The 15,980-nt window shown below is 50.8% G+C and overlaps 1 protein-coding gene across 1 annotated transcript in view; it reads left to right on the top strand.

Moving 5' to 3' along the window:
* Positions 1 to 15,538, top strand: part of LOC142581874 (uncharacterized) — a 31,181-nt gene extending 15,643 nt beyond the window's left edge. The window contains exon 5 of the mRNA XM_075691319.1: positions 14,858 to 15,538. Coding sequence (XP_075547434.1) covers positions 14,858 to 15,007 — 150 coding nt within the window. The 3' untranslated portion in view covers positions 15,008 to 15,538. The remainder of the gene's footprint in view (positions 1 to 14,857) is intronic.
* The last annotated feature ends 442 nt before the right edge of the window (positions 15,539 to 15,980 follow it).

Raw genomic sequence — 15,980 nt, 5'->3', positions numbered from 1 at the left:
AATTTCCACATTTTGGGGAATTTGAAGAAACAGCTCCAGGGAACCATATTCCTGTCGGACGATGACGTGAAATATTCAATTACAGACTTTTTGAAGCTGCAACCCAAGCAGTTTTATGAGACTGGAATCATGCGACTCGTCAGTCAGTGGGACAAATGTCCAAGTGCTCATGGACACTACTTTTACTTTTAAATAAAGTACCCCGTTTGTCATTTCTTCGCATTGATTCACTTTAATTTGCCTCGCCCTCGTATATTTTGCAGAACTCCTGCTTTTTATATGTGCTCTCTGTTGCGAGTGTAATTCGGTGGAATTACTAACAATACACGACCGGTGACAGCTGCTCCTGCGCAATACGTTGTAACAAAAGACAGCGTCATTGAGATTTTTCGCTCGCCGTTGGATATCTACAAAGATGTAAGCAAGGTTGTTGAATGAAGTTTCATTAAATTATTCGTCCGCAACTTGTTAATTTCATGGCCTTTACATTACTCATATCGCGTCATGCACTGCATGCTTTGCTGATTTCAAAGTGATATAGTTCTAAAGTTCGTGTGATATTTTCTCGACTTATTATATAGACAGAAAATATGGAAATATTGGCATCAGTTATTTCGGGCACAATTTTTGAGGCATACGAGTATATTCTTTTATGAAAAAAAATACATATTTTACTAGTCTTTACAGTGCGTGGCGAAGAATGCGTTTGCAGCAGCATCTTTGGCGATGGCAATGCAGTTATTATTCATGTATTTGATCCCTCGACAAATTCTATAAGGAAGAGGGTGACCTGCAACGTGAGCCCCCCCCCCCCCCCCTCCCCCCAAACGAAATTTCTGGTTACGCCACTGGTCACTGGCTAGAGCATCGGCGTGCTATGCCGAGAGAACCGGCTTCATAACCAACCATCGGACAAACTTGGGTCGATCACTAGGTATGAAACATTGATCGTGTGCTTTTCTCTAATGACATTCTTTGGCGCCAATTTGGATCACTGGGTACGCGCAGCCTTTCAGAATAATCATCATATAAACCGTATTGTCACCATTCAGGCTTCTGTCACAAGACAGATTGCTATAGTAGCAGTAGGGCCGCCAATCATCTCGCAAATTTCTTCGGTAAACGTGCTGGCAAAATTTTTACGAGGAAGCTGGGCTGGTGGTTGTTGTCACACGTCTGATTTAGTATCCTGGCGTGGGAAGCGGCGCGAAGAGGTAGCCGCCGTAATCACGGTTTACTTAGGCCGGCCATGCATCCATGGTGCCGCAGGGTCTCGGGAGCGGCCGACACCGCGGCCGCTCAGATCGAGCGTGCTATAGTGTGTTCTATTCTCGGGCTACCGGCACGCGAGCCCTCTTCTTCTTCGCCGGCTTTGGAGGCAATAGTCGCGCCGCTACACTAGTGCACAAATTTATTTATTTATTTGTATTAATGCGTTAGCATTCTTTGGGTACTTCACGAACTTTCCGGGAGCTGTCCGTCCGTCCGTCCGACCCCGCCAGCTTGGGTCACTGGGTTGGTAGTTAGTGGTTTAACGGGTAGCGCATCGGCTGCTGCTGTGCTCGGGGAATAGGGTTCGAAACCAACCGTCAGAAGAACTAGGGTCACTGGGTATGTGGCTCTGGTTATGTGGCACTGATCTCGTGCCGCTGTCCAATGAAACTCTTTTATACCAACAAGGAGCACTGCAGGGTATGTGACACACGGTCTGTGCTGCTGTTCAATAAATCTAACGCCAACTTGCGTTTCATCAACTGCGCTTCCGTCCGGACGACGAACCCCGAGGTGGCCGAGCAAGTGGCCATTGTACTCGCCATGCAAGACGGTCGGGCAGAAAGGGTGTATAGCGATTCAAAAGTGGCCGTCAGGGCATTCCAGAAAGGCCGGGTAGCCCGGCGAGTAATTCAAATTCTGAAAGTCCATCCAGTCCCTGCAGTCCATCCAGTCCATCCAGTCCATCCAGTCCCCATACAGTCCATCCTTTGGTTCCCTGCCTACGTCGAGGCGATTGCTGGGGCTCCTCTGAACCTCAGCGAGTCTGCCCGCGAGGGTGCGCGTGGCTTTACCGACCGCGCTGCCCTCGGATCGGGCGACTCTCTCCCCGGACACAGAGACGCTCCTATCACGCACAATGAACTTACTTAATTCTTTTACTTAAAGAGAAGGGCTTTCCCGCCGCCTCACTCCAAGCTAATCAGGCCGCAGGCGGTCACGCTCAGACTATTGCAGACGAACTCCTGCCCAAATCCGGCGTCCCTTAACAGCATATATCCCGATATTTATCCGAATTGTTTTTGCGTGGCCTGTAGTGAGGTTGCTACTTTGCCTCATATGCTCTGGGGGTCGCTGGGCCCGAAGTTCACCAAGGAAGAGTGGGACGCGCTCCTGCGAAATCCCGTCTTTGAGGCAAATCCTGGCCGTCCAGCGCGCCCGCGATCGGGCCGGCAGACCAGATCTGTCAGTCCCGTCGTGGGATTAGCCGGGTGTGCGTTTTATCGCGTTTTGCTGGACCCAATAAATGTCCACTCGCTCGCTCACTCACCCTGGACACGTGCCACTATATATATATATATATATATATATATATATATATATATATATATATATATATATATATATATATATATATATATATATATGTCCCGCTCTTCAATAAACCTCTCTGATGCCAACCTGAGTAACTGGGTATGTGCCACTGCGTACGTGCCGTTCTTCAGTGACAAAAAGAAAATACTTAAAAATTTATGCGGAGCTCGGCGGACTCGAACCCGTGCCAAGCGCGGACTTCGTGGCGGCGCTGCTAGATGGTGCAGAGTGTGCAGTGGGATGCGCGAGAGCGGAGCCCGCCTGCAGTAGACGTTTCGGCGCTGACCATATACGGCGTGTCGCTACACTGTCTCAGTGCTGATTGCATTAACGTCGACATTCATCGTGACATGGGTTCTGCCGATTTCTTTCTTTCTTTTTTTTGGGGGGGGGGAGGATCACGTGCCCGATTTTAGTGACGTGAGTTTCACGACATGCTCGAATAAAAAAAATGTTGACGACACTGCTAAACTCTTGCATCATCATTATACCACCAAGGCACCCCAGCCTGACACCTAACTTGATACATTCCCTTCCAGCGGAGGACGAATATAGTCCAGAGGTGGTTCAGATTGAAAGTACCTTTAAAAAAAAAACATAGCAATGTTTTCAGACAAACAAACGCCATCGCTCATGAGAACTGACATGCTGCTGTTTTCTTATTCGTTTTCAGGCCATAAAGGAACTGGGTCTTTTCCTAAACCGCGAATGTCGTGGTCCGCATGGCGACCCGCGGTCGCTTTCTGCAATATTAGCGCAGGCAGGGTTGAGCAGTGCTTCCGAAGTGCGGCGACGGTGCGGTGGTTCAAGCAGCGAGGCGGAGGCAGAAAAGGTATAAGCTTGCACGTTATGCGCTAGCGTCTTTTCCATATGTGCAATGGGGAAATAAGAGATTTCCCTTGACACTTACGTTTTAGCATTTAGTTGCCTTCCATGGTACGAGCTGAAGTCAAATAGTGAAGGGACCTTTGAGAAAAAGTAGATTTATTCTGTAGAGTAAAAACAGGAACAGCGCAACATAGGACCAGCGAGTAAAGACCACAGGACAGAGCGCTGACTAGCAACCAAATAGTTCATTTGCCGAAGCAGCATATGAAGACATCATTGAATGTGGCATAAAGAACAGAAAAAGAAAAAGGGTAAGCGCCAGGCACGGATAATCTATTTCTTTTGTTGAGAGCGTGAAGGACGCAAAACTAACGCACGCGTCGCCCCTTGTGAATATGCAAAAGGCCTCAAGGATTTACCGCGCACGCTTTTCACTATATATGCCAATTATATCACACTTCTTAAAGATCGGGGTGCAACCACATGTGTTACATTGGGCAGCCGGACGACTGTACGGGCTTTCTTTTAGTGAAGAGGCATGCTCGCGCTGGCGGTCATTAATGCACCTTCCCGTTTGCCCAATATAGCAACGTTTACAATAGAGCGGGATTTTATAGACGACCTGCGTTGTACAGTCAATGAAGCCGCGAACATGATTCTTGTAGCAGCTTTTGCGCGCAACAGTATCCACCCTGTTGACTATTTTGCACAACCCGCTCAATTTATTAGGGGAATTGCACACCACCCTCACTCCTGCATTGCGGCCAAGGCATGCATGCAGGAGTGAGGGTGGTGTGCAATATGATGTGAATGTGAAATATTTCGCAAAAATGTAAATGCTGCCGCTGTCGGCGTCGGAGCGTTCCATGTGCTGTTCGCTCTGAGCTACAGGCTTTCTTTTTGTGCTGTATTTTCTTTTGGTGTGTCTTCGTCAGAATGTGAATCCATTTGTTCAACATCAGGGCCGTGTTGGGTGTATCGACTAAAGGACTGTGAAACGGCTCGATGAAGATCTGTGCCCCTTAGATGAGACATTGTCCTTGTAGTCGTATGAACATATAGACAGAGATTTGGGAAGAACAGCGGCGACAAAGAAATCAAAACATAAAGGTATCCAAAATTCCATTCGATATTCCATGGTGAATGTTCGTTGAACACCCAACTCTGCTATGTATACCTCAAGCACGTATGTTTCCTTCCGTGAGTCCCATTAACCACTAAGTCTCATGATATCTGCGGCCTCGGACTGAGTCTCTGTGAATCTCTGGCCTCGGCCTTTCTTTTACGTACACTGTAAAAAATTTTTACACACTTAAGGGTGTTTTCTTGTGGCATTTTGAACACCCTTACAGTTAGAACCTTACAGAAATTTATAGAGCACGACAACGAAGCTGTAACTGGACGTGCAATGACAAAAGACGTGATATGACTTTATGATATCAGAATAAACCAGTTGCGAGCCTGCGCATGTGTTGCGTTCTTTCTCCCTTGCCCCTGCTTTTTCTTCGCGCAGTAATAACATGAATGGTCAAGTGAACTGGTCCGGATCTTTCTGGAAACACACCCACGTCATTTTCGTTGAATACGTAATAGGGCCACTTGATACATGTATGTTCATAATAATGTGCAAGAAAGTTGAATGATGAACCGCAGACCAAAACTAGAGGCAGAACAGATACCTCAATGCAACAGTCTTTCAGCAAATGCTGTGGCTTTGCCGCTTTACGGTAATGTGAAAGGAAACTTGGTGTTTAGGAGCAACAGCAAACGTGTAACTGCATTGATGCCAGCAGCGCTTACAGTTACTTGGTTTCCTAAATGCGAGCTTATGATCGCTTGTAAGATGACGACAACGCATCTGGGTGCTACTGTCTTGAAGTGTGCGGATGCTTGAAACTTTCGAATAATGAATTGAATAGTGCATTATTGGATTCGGTCTTCGAATCGAATAGTTCTGTGGTGAAGAGCAACCACGTAGACCGGTAAAGTCTCGGGCTCTCGCGGGAGAGGAAAAACCGGCACTCAATCTCTTAGCGTAGCATTTTTTAAATCCCTTTTGGAACGCTAGCCCGTGCCGGTGCGTGTCAGCCGCTCGTGCCTCGTGCAGACGCGAGCGCTTACGTAATTCTCATGTGTCGCCGATACTGCTGCCGCTACAGAGCCGCCCCCCCCCCCCTAGAGAGGAGGAAAATTAGACGAACGATGGAAAGTCCACATGACGCGTCGTGTCTTGGCGTTGGTCTTGGATGTCACGTACGGAGGCGGCGTCGATGGATGCAGCATGGTTGCGTCGCACATTGGTGGGGTCGATGGCGCGGGTGCTTCAATGTAGGCGGATTTGAGACGTTCCACGGCAATTGTATATGAGCGGCCGTTGACATTCACGACAAAAGTCGCCGGATGACGCTTAATTGAGAACACAATATTTTCCGGAGTAGTGTGGCTGCAAAGGCTTCCGCACGACGCAGTTACGCACGAAAACGTGGGTAGCAAAGGTGAGTGCGGGAGAAATGTACGGAGACCTTGCTTCTTGCGAACAGGTATACGCACGGGGCGTATCTGGCTGAATAAAGCTTGCAGTTCGGCAACGTAGTCGGCAGGTGATGGCATAGGTGTTTTGGTGGTGGCGACAAAAAAATCGCACGGAAGGCGTAAGTGAGTGCCGTATAGACTAGCTCAGCAGAGGAGCAACCTAGGTCGCTCTAGAATGCGGCTCTGATGCCAAGTAAGACATAGGCAAATGTAGAACCCACTTCTCCGGCGATTCATACGCCATAAGGGAGGCCTTGAGATGCCGATGAAAACGTTCTTCTAGTCCATTGGACTGCGGTTGGTAAGCAGTCGTGCGAAAACGCGTCGTTCCGAGAAGTTTGAGTAACTCGTTGAAGAATGCTGAGTCAAACTGCCGACCGCGATCGGCGACTATTTTGGATGGGCAGCAGAACCGGGCTATCCATGTAGACACGAAAGCTGCTGCAACAGTGGACGCTGCGATGTCAGATATAGGTGTATCTTCTGGCCACCGTGTATAGCGGACGATGCATGTTAGTATGTAGCAGTAACCTTTCGAAGGTGCGAGAGGACCGACGAGGTCCAGGTGTACGGTGTCAAAACGAGCATCCGGTGGAAGAAAAGATTTGGCAAGCGGAACGGGGTGACGCTGGATCTTAGAGCGTTGACACAACAAACAGCAGCGAACCAAATCGAGAACTTGCGCGTTTAGCCGAGGCCAAACGAAAGACTGGAAAGAAGCTTCTGTGTCGCGCGTATATGCCAGGTTGCGACAGGTTGTGCACGGTTTCGAACAGATGTCTGCGAAGGGATGCCGGAATGTATGGTCTAAGTGTGTCGGTAGAAGTGTCGCAGACGACGGACGTATACCATCTGTAGTCACAACGACGTCCTCCAATTTCAAGGACGTTGACGAATTCCGGAGTGTTCGAAGTTCGGTGTCATCACACTGTTGACTAACGAGTAAGTCGACATCGATGATGAAAGGTTCCGACGTAAAGGTGGAAACGGCATTGACGCGACTCAGAACGTCGGCTGTAACGTTGTCGGTGCCCTTGATGTGGCGGAACGTTGTTGTAAACTCGGAGATGTAGGAAAGGTGTCGACTCTCGCGGGGCGAGTAACAGGACACCGAACGGTTCGTTGCGTGCACAAGGGGCTTGTGGTCAGTCAAGACAGTAAATGCACGGCCTTCTAGGAAATGACAAAAATGTCTGATATCCAGGTAAACGGCGAGTAATTCACGGCCGAACACGCTGTAGCGGGATTGCGCAAGCTTCAGTTTCTTGGAGAAAAAGGTGAGTGGATGCCTCGCATTGTCGATGAATTGCTGCAGAACGGCACCAACGGCGGTGTTTGAAGAGTCGGACATGATGGCAGTGGACGCGTCTGACTTTGGGTGTCTAAGCAGCGTGGCGTCGGCGAGGGCAGACTTGACTCTTGTGGAAGCGTCGGTGGCCTCTTCAGTCCACTGAAGCACTTGTCTACGGTGTTACGATCGGCCTGCATGGGTACTGCTCTGCAAACCTATCTCAGCCCGCTGCAGTTGTTTCGATCGACCCGCGGGTGCGGCGTCCTTCAGAGAACCGGCGACGCCGGCAACGTTAACCGACCATGCACCTCCTTTGGAGAACTGGCGACGCCAGGAAAGTTAACAGACCATGCACTTCCTTCGGAGAACTGGAGACCACAGCAAAGTTAATCAACCATGCGCCTCCTTCGTCGAGTCGACGGCGCCTGCAAGTCCAGCCACGTTTGGCGGACCGTGCATTGTTACCTGGTTCGCTGTCGCCTTCATGGTCTATTTGTAGCAAGAGAGCTTCTCGGAAAATGGTGTTTTGCGTTGCGTTTCCCTCGGGCCCCAGGATTCGTCACAGTCTGCTGACACTCGTGGCGGCTGCCGGAGAAGTCAGCTTTGTAATTAAGAGGCGCCGGCTGGGGTCAAGCGTGACAACCTGGCTACGAGGACCCGCTCAACTCGGTAGGTTCTGTGAATCCAAAGTGCGTACGTGAGTGTGTGAACATTCCCCCTCAAAGGCGGGTCGACTACGCCTCCAACGACTGTGGACGGTCCGATTGGACGAAGCTTGGACAGCAGTTTTCCCTCACCTAGGGATCTAGGGAGGACAGAGTGTTTTCAAGCAGCTGTGTGCTCGACAAGCAGTGTGCATGGTGCTTGGATCTTGTGTGCTGTGTGCTTCGTCTTTCGTGCTCCTTTTTGAAGTCATGCTAGGCTGTTGAAATGTATCCCCTGTTTTAATGTAAATATTGTAATTAAATCCTGTACTCCTAGTTCTCGATGAGAGCAAGTTCCTCCCTGCAACCACATCCCAAGCGTGGGTGAGTTGAACGACGGCATAGGCCAGCTACCACATAGTTCATGCCCGACTACAACCCTTACAAGTGTATGCCAGCGATGGGTAGTTCCTCCCTTCAGCTACGTCTAAACCGTACAACTGGTCACCATCGGTGGGATCGTCCTCCAAACCTTACAACGTTTGCTTGCCAGCAGAGCGTCTAGCGGAGCCATAAGTCGTGCGGAATCGGGAATGAATCGGCGGTAGAAATTGACGAATCCGAGAAATTGGCGAAGCTTGGTGAGTGAGGTCGGTCGAGGAAGGTTTTCGATGACGCGAATCTTGGACGGCAGTGGTCGAATGTCGGTAGGGTCGACGATACGACCTAGGAAATCGAGTTCGGGTTGACCGAATTCGCTCTTGGCGGCTTTGATGACAATTCCTTTACTGGCAAGGCGTGAAAACAACCGCAAGTGGTGAAGATGTTCTTCTGCGGAAGAGCTTGCGATGAGAAGGTCGTCAAAGTATGCAAAAATGAAAGACAAGCCTCGGGTGACGGAATCTATCAAACGCTGAAAGGATTGCCCCGCGTTCCGTAGAGAGAAATTCAAAAAGACCGAAGGGTGTTGTGATGGCGGTCTTAGGAATGTCTTCTTCAGCGACTGGTGGTTGATGATAGATGCGAACGAGATCGATTATAGAAAAGATCGTCGCACCATTCAAAGCTACCGTGAAGTCCTGTGTTCAGTAGAGGGTAGCGTTCAGAAACTGTAACGTTGTTTAGCACCCGGTAATCGCCGCATGGGCGCCAGTCTCCCGTCTTCTTAACCACCATGTGAAGTGGTGATGCCCAATTACTGGATGATGAAAACGTTTTATTGAAAGGAAAAGGGGAGGGGAGTTAGGAGAAGGGGGGTCGGATTCTTATTCCGGAATTCCGTTGGCTAAGGCCACCGCCCTAGCTCTTTCCACGAGGGCTCGCTGGTCCTCGAGGGTTGAGCTGGACAGGGCTGCCTCCCATTCTTCCCACGTTGGCTGTTGTATAGTTTCGAAGGCACTATTAGCTGGCAGGTCCATACCATAATGTACATATTTGCTTTCTGCCCGCAGAATTTACACTCGGCCGAAAAGGATTGTGGCTCAATAGCATGTAGCTTGACTGGGTTATTATATGACATGGTTTGTAATCTTCGTAAATGACATTCTTCTTATTTATCTAATCCCTTGGTCGGGCTAGGGCATTTTCGTCGATGTCATGCTCAGAACAGCATATAAGAAGGCACTAGGACTGTCGGTCAAACATCTACAAAGCGCTTGATGCAGTTGAGGGTGCACAATACGACAGATGAGATAATTGAGGCCCACCTGTTAAGTCAATATGCCAGATTGGCAGGAACGAAAACTGGACGAAAGGTACTGGAGGACTTAAATATCAGCTGTCCTTACTATACGGCGACAAGACAAGACACTCCGAAAGAGTCGAGGGGCAAATTCGCGGCACTGCCCCTTCCTAAAAACATGCACCCAGAACATCATCGAGCAAGGAGGAGGGCAAGAGACAAGAAGATGGACCAAATCTATTCTAAATTAGAGGGAGCCATCTTCGTGGATGCTGCGGGTCCGGTGGGAGGAGTCTCCACAATATCGGTGGTGCATCAAAGGCAGATGGTCAATGGATTTCCTGTCCGGCACGGGGAAACTGCAGAATTGGAAGAGGTGGCGGTCGCCATGGCGGCTTCGAATACATCATTGCAGACTCGCAAACTGCATATAGAAATTACACGCGGGGCCGAATCGCACCGCTAGCTTGCAGGATCCTCAAACAATCTGGGGTCTTCGCTTCGCGCAAAGAGCTGATTTGGGTGCCAGGACGCGAGGGTGTAGAGGGAAATGAGTGTGCCGCTCGAGCTTTTCTCCCAATTACTGGAGGAAGGGCGGATGATGCCAAGTTCCAGCATGTGTTCAAACTCCGCACGAGCGATCTTGAGTTTCTCCGGGGACAAACGCCGGGGTCGGAAATAGACTGGTGGGCCGGAGGTGACGATGTGACGGCACACGTCATGTTGCACCGGTGGTGCCCAGTCCGGCAGGCGCATCAAAGTGGGAAACTCGCGTAGGAGCGCGGCGAAAGGTGCGTCCAACACGGCAGAAATAGGCGCGATCGGCAATGTGCCTGATTACGGGACGCCGGGAACGGATAGCTGGGTCACGTACGGAGTCGATGAGACGGCGTCGTTGGACGTCGACAAGGAGTCCATAGTTGTGCAAGAAGTTCGCTTCAACGACTTCACGACTGACGTCTGCAACCGGGGAAATCCAGCGGAACGCTCGTCGAAGGTCAACGTTTAGCATGACGGAGCGTGACGAGAAAACTGGAATACTGGTGCCGTTGACGGTTTGCAAAAACGACACAGGTGTCGCTTTTCGGTCGGAGTGGTGGGCGGGGAGAATATTGACGTCAGCTCCTGTGTCGGCTAAGAATCGTCGTCCCGTAACGCTGTCCGTCACGTAGAAAAGACGACCTGTGTGTTGGGCTGGATCAGTCGTCGCCGTTATAGGTTGGCCGGCCTGTTTCCCTGCCAAGCGCGGCAACGCCGACAGCGACGAGCGTCGTTTCCAAAACGGCGATGGTAGTAGCAAAAGCCAGAGGTTGCAGTTTATGTGTTATGCAGGTGCCCGCGCCACTTGATTTGCTGGAACTACGGCTGCGTGGGCGACGAGATGACGTGCGGCGATGCTCCGCTCCACAGATACGTTCCAGGCGCTCACACAAGGAGTCGAGCGGAGATTGCGCTGCTGAAGAGCAGGGAAGGGTTTGCAGGGCGGCTGTATTGTCACCCGGAGACGATGCCGTGGCTGCGATGGATGAGCTGGCTACTTCCATGACTTTGTCGGCCAAAGCGACAAGTGCGGTAAGGTCCATGGCAGAGGCTGTCGCCAGGACCACCTGCACGTTAGCCAGGAGTCGTTGCAAAAACAATTTGCGCAAAAGCGTGCCGTCGATGGATCTCGCTTTGTTTCCGAGCAGCTGCCTCATTCGGCGAAGAAGTTGACTAGGGCGTCGTTCGCCGAGTTCTTTAGCGGGCAGAAGCTGCTGGATGCGAGAACGCTGTGAAGCTGCTGTGCGCTGTAGCAGGGCGGCCTTGAGATCGTAAAAAGGCGGTGGTAGACAATGTGGAGCTGAACAAATCTGCTACCTCGTCAATGGCGGCGGGTGAGAGCGCTGCAACGGCGTAATGACACTTTGAGGTTTGAGAGTGGATACCAGCGACTTGAAATTGCGATTCGGTCTGAAGAAACCACGCCAAGGGATGGTGGTCCCAGTACTGTTGGAGGCGGACAGCGATAGCCGAACAGGAGGGCTCGCCGCGTTCCTCAGAAGGGTTCTGGCCTTGAGCTCTCGTAGCGTTGGTCAGGTCCATGGTCGTCTCTACTACAGGAGCGTATGGCAGTATCACGTCCGCGGTCACCAAGCTGTGGTGACGAGCGACCACGTAGGCCCGTAAAGTCTCGGGCGCTCGCGCGGGAGGGGTAAAAATTGGCAGTGGCTTAGCTCGACTATGCCAGGATATGCGTAGCGAAAGCTAAGGCATAGCATGGTTAAACTTGGTTAAGCTTGATTGCAAGTCCAGGTTAGTCTGGTTGTCTAGCTATCTTGCGGCGTTTAGCCATTCGTTCGGCGCGCTGTTCGTCTGTTTCCTGGGCGATTCGTTCCCTCTTCATCTCGTTCCGATGTCGATTCCAGGCCTCCTCCTGCTTATTAGAATTGTCGCCGTCTGTACTGCCGCCTCAACTGCGGTTGCGGCGCGCGCGAGCTCTCCTTTTCAATCCTCCGACATGTTATCAGATATGCGACGCAGATGGCGAAGCGAGTGGAGGCGAGCGCAACGACGAGTAACGCTGTGTGGCGTCATACCAGATGGCGGCGGCGGAAAGGCGCGGCGCTGCGGCGGAACACCTGTGGCTCTGAGCTACAAGTGGCGAATGCGCAGTAGTGACTAGGGAGCGAGAAAGAGAGAAATATCCGCGGCGAGGCGCGCGTTGTGACGCCATGTGCCTCCTCGGAGCACCGCCATGGCGAAATCACAAGTTCGCGGCCAGAAAAGCTTTAAAACCGACACTCGATCTCTTAGCCTAGCATTTCTTAAAATCCATTTTAGAACGCTAGCCCGTGATGCAGTGCGTGCCAGCCGCTCGTACCTCGTGTAGACGCGAGCGTCTACGAAATACTCATGCGACGCCGATGCTGTTGCCGCTACAGTTCTATTGGTAAATGAGAATATTTTTCGAATACGTTTCGATATTTGAAAACGTCAACAACACCCGCTTAAACATATTGTTACGAAGAGTTGCGAAGAATTGCTTTTATTTACAGGTGATGGATGATGATCGTAGCGCGATAGTAGCGCAGCTCGGCCTCTCAAACTTCTCGTTCTCTTCGTCTTCTCTTCTTTCCTCTTGTCCGCGCCTTTCGTATCTGTTACATTTCCCCGCAAGCAGACGAAGCCCGTGGGGCGAGTCAGGATGCGCAAGCAGGGTAGAAAGGCTTCAGGCGAGCAATATGAGTCAGCTGAGTTCCGCTTGATCGCCGACCATTGCAGAGTAGGTGAGCTATGACGTAAGTGAGTTCGCTCAGGCGGTCCACAACTACAAATGGGCCTGAATATTGTGACAAGAACTTTTGGCGCAATCCACGCTTGCGTTGCGGTGTCCAAAAAAGGACCCAGTCACCTTTTTCCAACGATACTTGTACGTGACGGTCGTCGTATCGCTCTTTCGAGCGACTTTGCGAGGCCAGAGTACGAAGACGAGCTATTCGACGGGCTTCTTCGGCGAGACACATAGTCTTCGATACAGAATCGTCACTGTGCAGAACGAAGGGTAAGAAAGTGTCGAGAGGGCTTCGCGGTAACCTTGCATACAGGAGATAAAATGCGCTATAGTTCGTGGTTTTGTGTTTCGCCGTGTTGTATGCGTAAGTGATGAAGGGCAGCACGTCGTCTCAGTTCTTATGATTGGAGGAGACGTACATGGCAAGCATGTTGGTCAGCGTTCTGTTTGCCCTTTCAACGAGGCCATTGGTCTGTGGATGATACGGCGTGGAATGACGGAACTGTGAAGTGCACAAACGAAATAACTCTTCAATGGCATCAGCCGTGAACTGGCGACCACGGTCGCTGATGACGACACGTGGTGGGCCATGACGAAGGACCACGGAACGCAACAGGAAGACCGCCACGCAAGCGGCGGTGAAAGACGGTATGGCTGCAGTTTCTGCATACCGTGTAAGATGGTCTACGCAGACAATTATCCAACGGTTTTTGTTGTTAGATAACGGGAATGGACCCAAAAGGTCAATGCCTACTTGCTCGAACGGCGTGCTGGGCGGTGTCAATGGCCGAAGGGGACCCGGGGCTGCGGTGGTCGGTCGCTTGTGACGTTGGCACGTTTCACAACTAGCGACATAGCGCTTGATTGTTTCGTACATCTTGGGCCAGTAAAAGCGCTCCTGCGTTCGGTGTAGCGTTCGTACGAAGCCGAAATGGCCGGATGTCAGAAGCTCCTTTGTCCGTTCGACGCAATCCACAGTATGGCGGGCGGCAATCCGGCAGCTCGCCGCTCGGCCTCCCGCGCTGCAACTCCTGCCTTGCCGACGCTCTAACGGCTGCGGAGAAAGCATAACTCCACCGCCATAAGAAAAAAAATGTTTTCCAGCCAAAACACGGTCTTAATAAGGTTTCGAGAAGACGAGTATACGAATTGTATTTTTTAAACCGTTCTCTATGCGATTTTAAGGATAACGTATATCTAATCTGACTGGTCTGGGGCGTCTTTAGAAGGTCGGAAAAGGCCAGAAATATGTCTTATGCGACGTATCCCTGAAATTTAAGACCTTGTGTGCTACTTAGGATACGGAAATGAAGAAGAAGCTGATTGTTTTTCCTTCCTGCAGCTGAGACACGAACAACCTGGCCGCGTAGGTACTGCTGGGTGTGTTTGTTTGTGTCACTGGTTTTAGGTTAAAATTTGATCGTAATGGCAAATCGAACTGAAGATAATAATGCCACTGCTCAGGCAATGCCGATATTTTATCCCAAGGCAACGAGCTTTCATTTTTCAGTTAGCCTAACAGAGTACGAGTAGTAGTGCCGTGACTGGTCTACAAGTAGTTCGGCATGCTTTCATTTGTGAAGTAGAGTGAAGCGCTGGCTTCACCTGAGCTGAAAAGAATATGCGCAGGCTGCCGCTTCAGGTGTCCGGCAGTAATAGCAGTATCAACGCTCCTACGACATCTTGCGACGCGGAATTCAGCAACAGCGCGCACAGAAGCAGTGATCTACCATATTCTATACTTCCCTGCTGGTGTAAAGCGTCGCAAGCGACATTAACGTCCAGTCTTTTTAATAATTTGCATTCGACGAGAACTGGCATAATTAACACCAAAATGTTCAAACGCATTGTAGATGGACGAAGTGCCCCAACATGTCGCTACCAGCGTTCCTACTACAGTCAACGGCGCCGGTAGCGCGGTAATACTCAAATGATAATACGTTTACGAGCAAGCTAAATCTCTCTGGTCACGTACACTGCGTACAGACTCGTCCATAATTTCGTGTTCGTGCTTTCGCTCGCAGAGTCAGAGGGAACGGCGTGACATCGTGGACGGAATGAGCGGAGTGATTCGAGGGCTGACAGATGGAGTGCTCGGCTACCTGGCCGACTGCGAGGCGTCCGAAGCATGCGAAGCCCTGCGGAACATCGCCTACGCGCTGAGGAACGCATGATGACGCCCGCGCAAAATTTGTGGGAACGCTCGACTCCCACGCGTGCCCTGATGTTGCTTTCCCCGCGTGGCTCTCGCGTCTCCCGTAATCCGGCTTCCCCGCGTAGCTGTGCGCCACCGGCGGTCCGTGTAGTTGCAGGCTAGTACGAAAACATGGCGCGATTGTTACGCTGCTAACGCTACCTAACGGCAGGGTTACCCGGGCGCAAAAGGGAGTAGCCTCTTCTTCTTTGACTTGGGCTCGGCTGTGTGCGCGGACGGCTGGCGCGCCCGTGGGCACGCTTCGCGGTACCATCCCGCGAAGGGTTCGGACCGGGACATCGGGATGGACGAACACGACTCACGTTAGTGTACGCTTGAACTATCAGGCGTTAATGTCCAGCACGGGGGGCGAACATATTCGCTCGATATTCTGCCGCGGTGAGTCGGACTTCCACGATTTGTCAGCGCCCATTGACGTGTTCCCTTAGTAGTAATTAGGCCAGCGGGCATTGGTGTATAAAAGGCGCATTAAATGCTATTTTCATTCTTTGCGCTACTGTGTTGTCGTTACGTTGTTCCAAGAGCACGTTTGAGACCTCGCAAGGTTTAGCTTACAATCATTTTCAGTATTCATGCGGAACACTCAGGTTACAAGTGACACGACCGCTCGAGAGATAAGCCGCAGAGCTTGACGTCCAGGAAGATGCGACTGCGGTTCTGTCACTTTATGGGTAAAGTCACTGAGACCCATAATTTACATGCGAGCAAGAAGATTATAAAAACGAAGGAATATAAGAAACGACATACTTTGCAGCATGTTTTCTTCTTAAGTGTTAGTACGATCCCTCCAGCGGTATGCAGAAACATTCAGAGAGTAAGCGCACTGACGATGAACCACTGTGCACTGGTGACCAGGCCTGCTTCACATTTGAGCGTCAATTTCTTCGCTCTGGTGGGCGCAGAAGGAATTTTCGCTGTATATAAAAATGATT

Source organism: Dermacentor variabilis, chromosome 5 (assembly GCF_050947875.1).
Source record: "Dermacentor variabilis isolate Ectoservices chromosome 5, ASM5094787v1, whole genome shotgun sequence".
Classification (NCBI taxonomy): domain Eukaryota; kingdom Metazoa; phylum Arthropoda; class Arachnida; order Ixodida; family Ixodidae; genus Dermacentor; species Dermacentor variabilis.
This window is presented reverse-complemented; position numbering and strand designations above follow the sequence as displayed.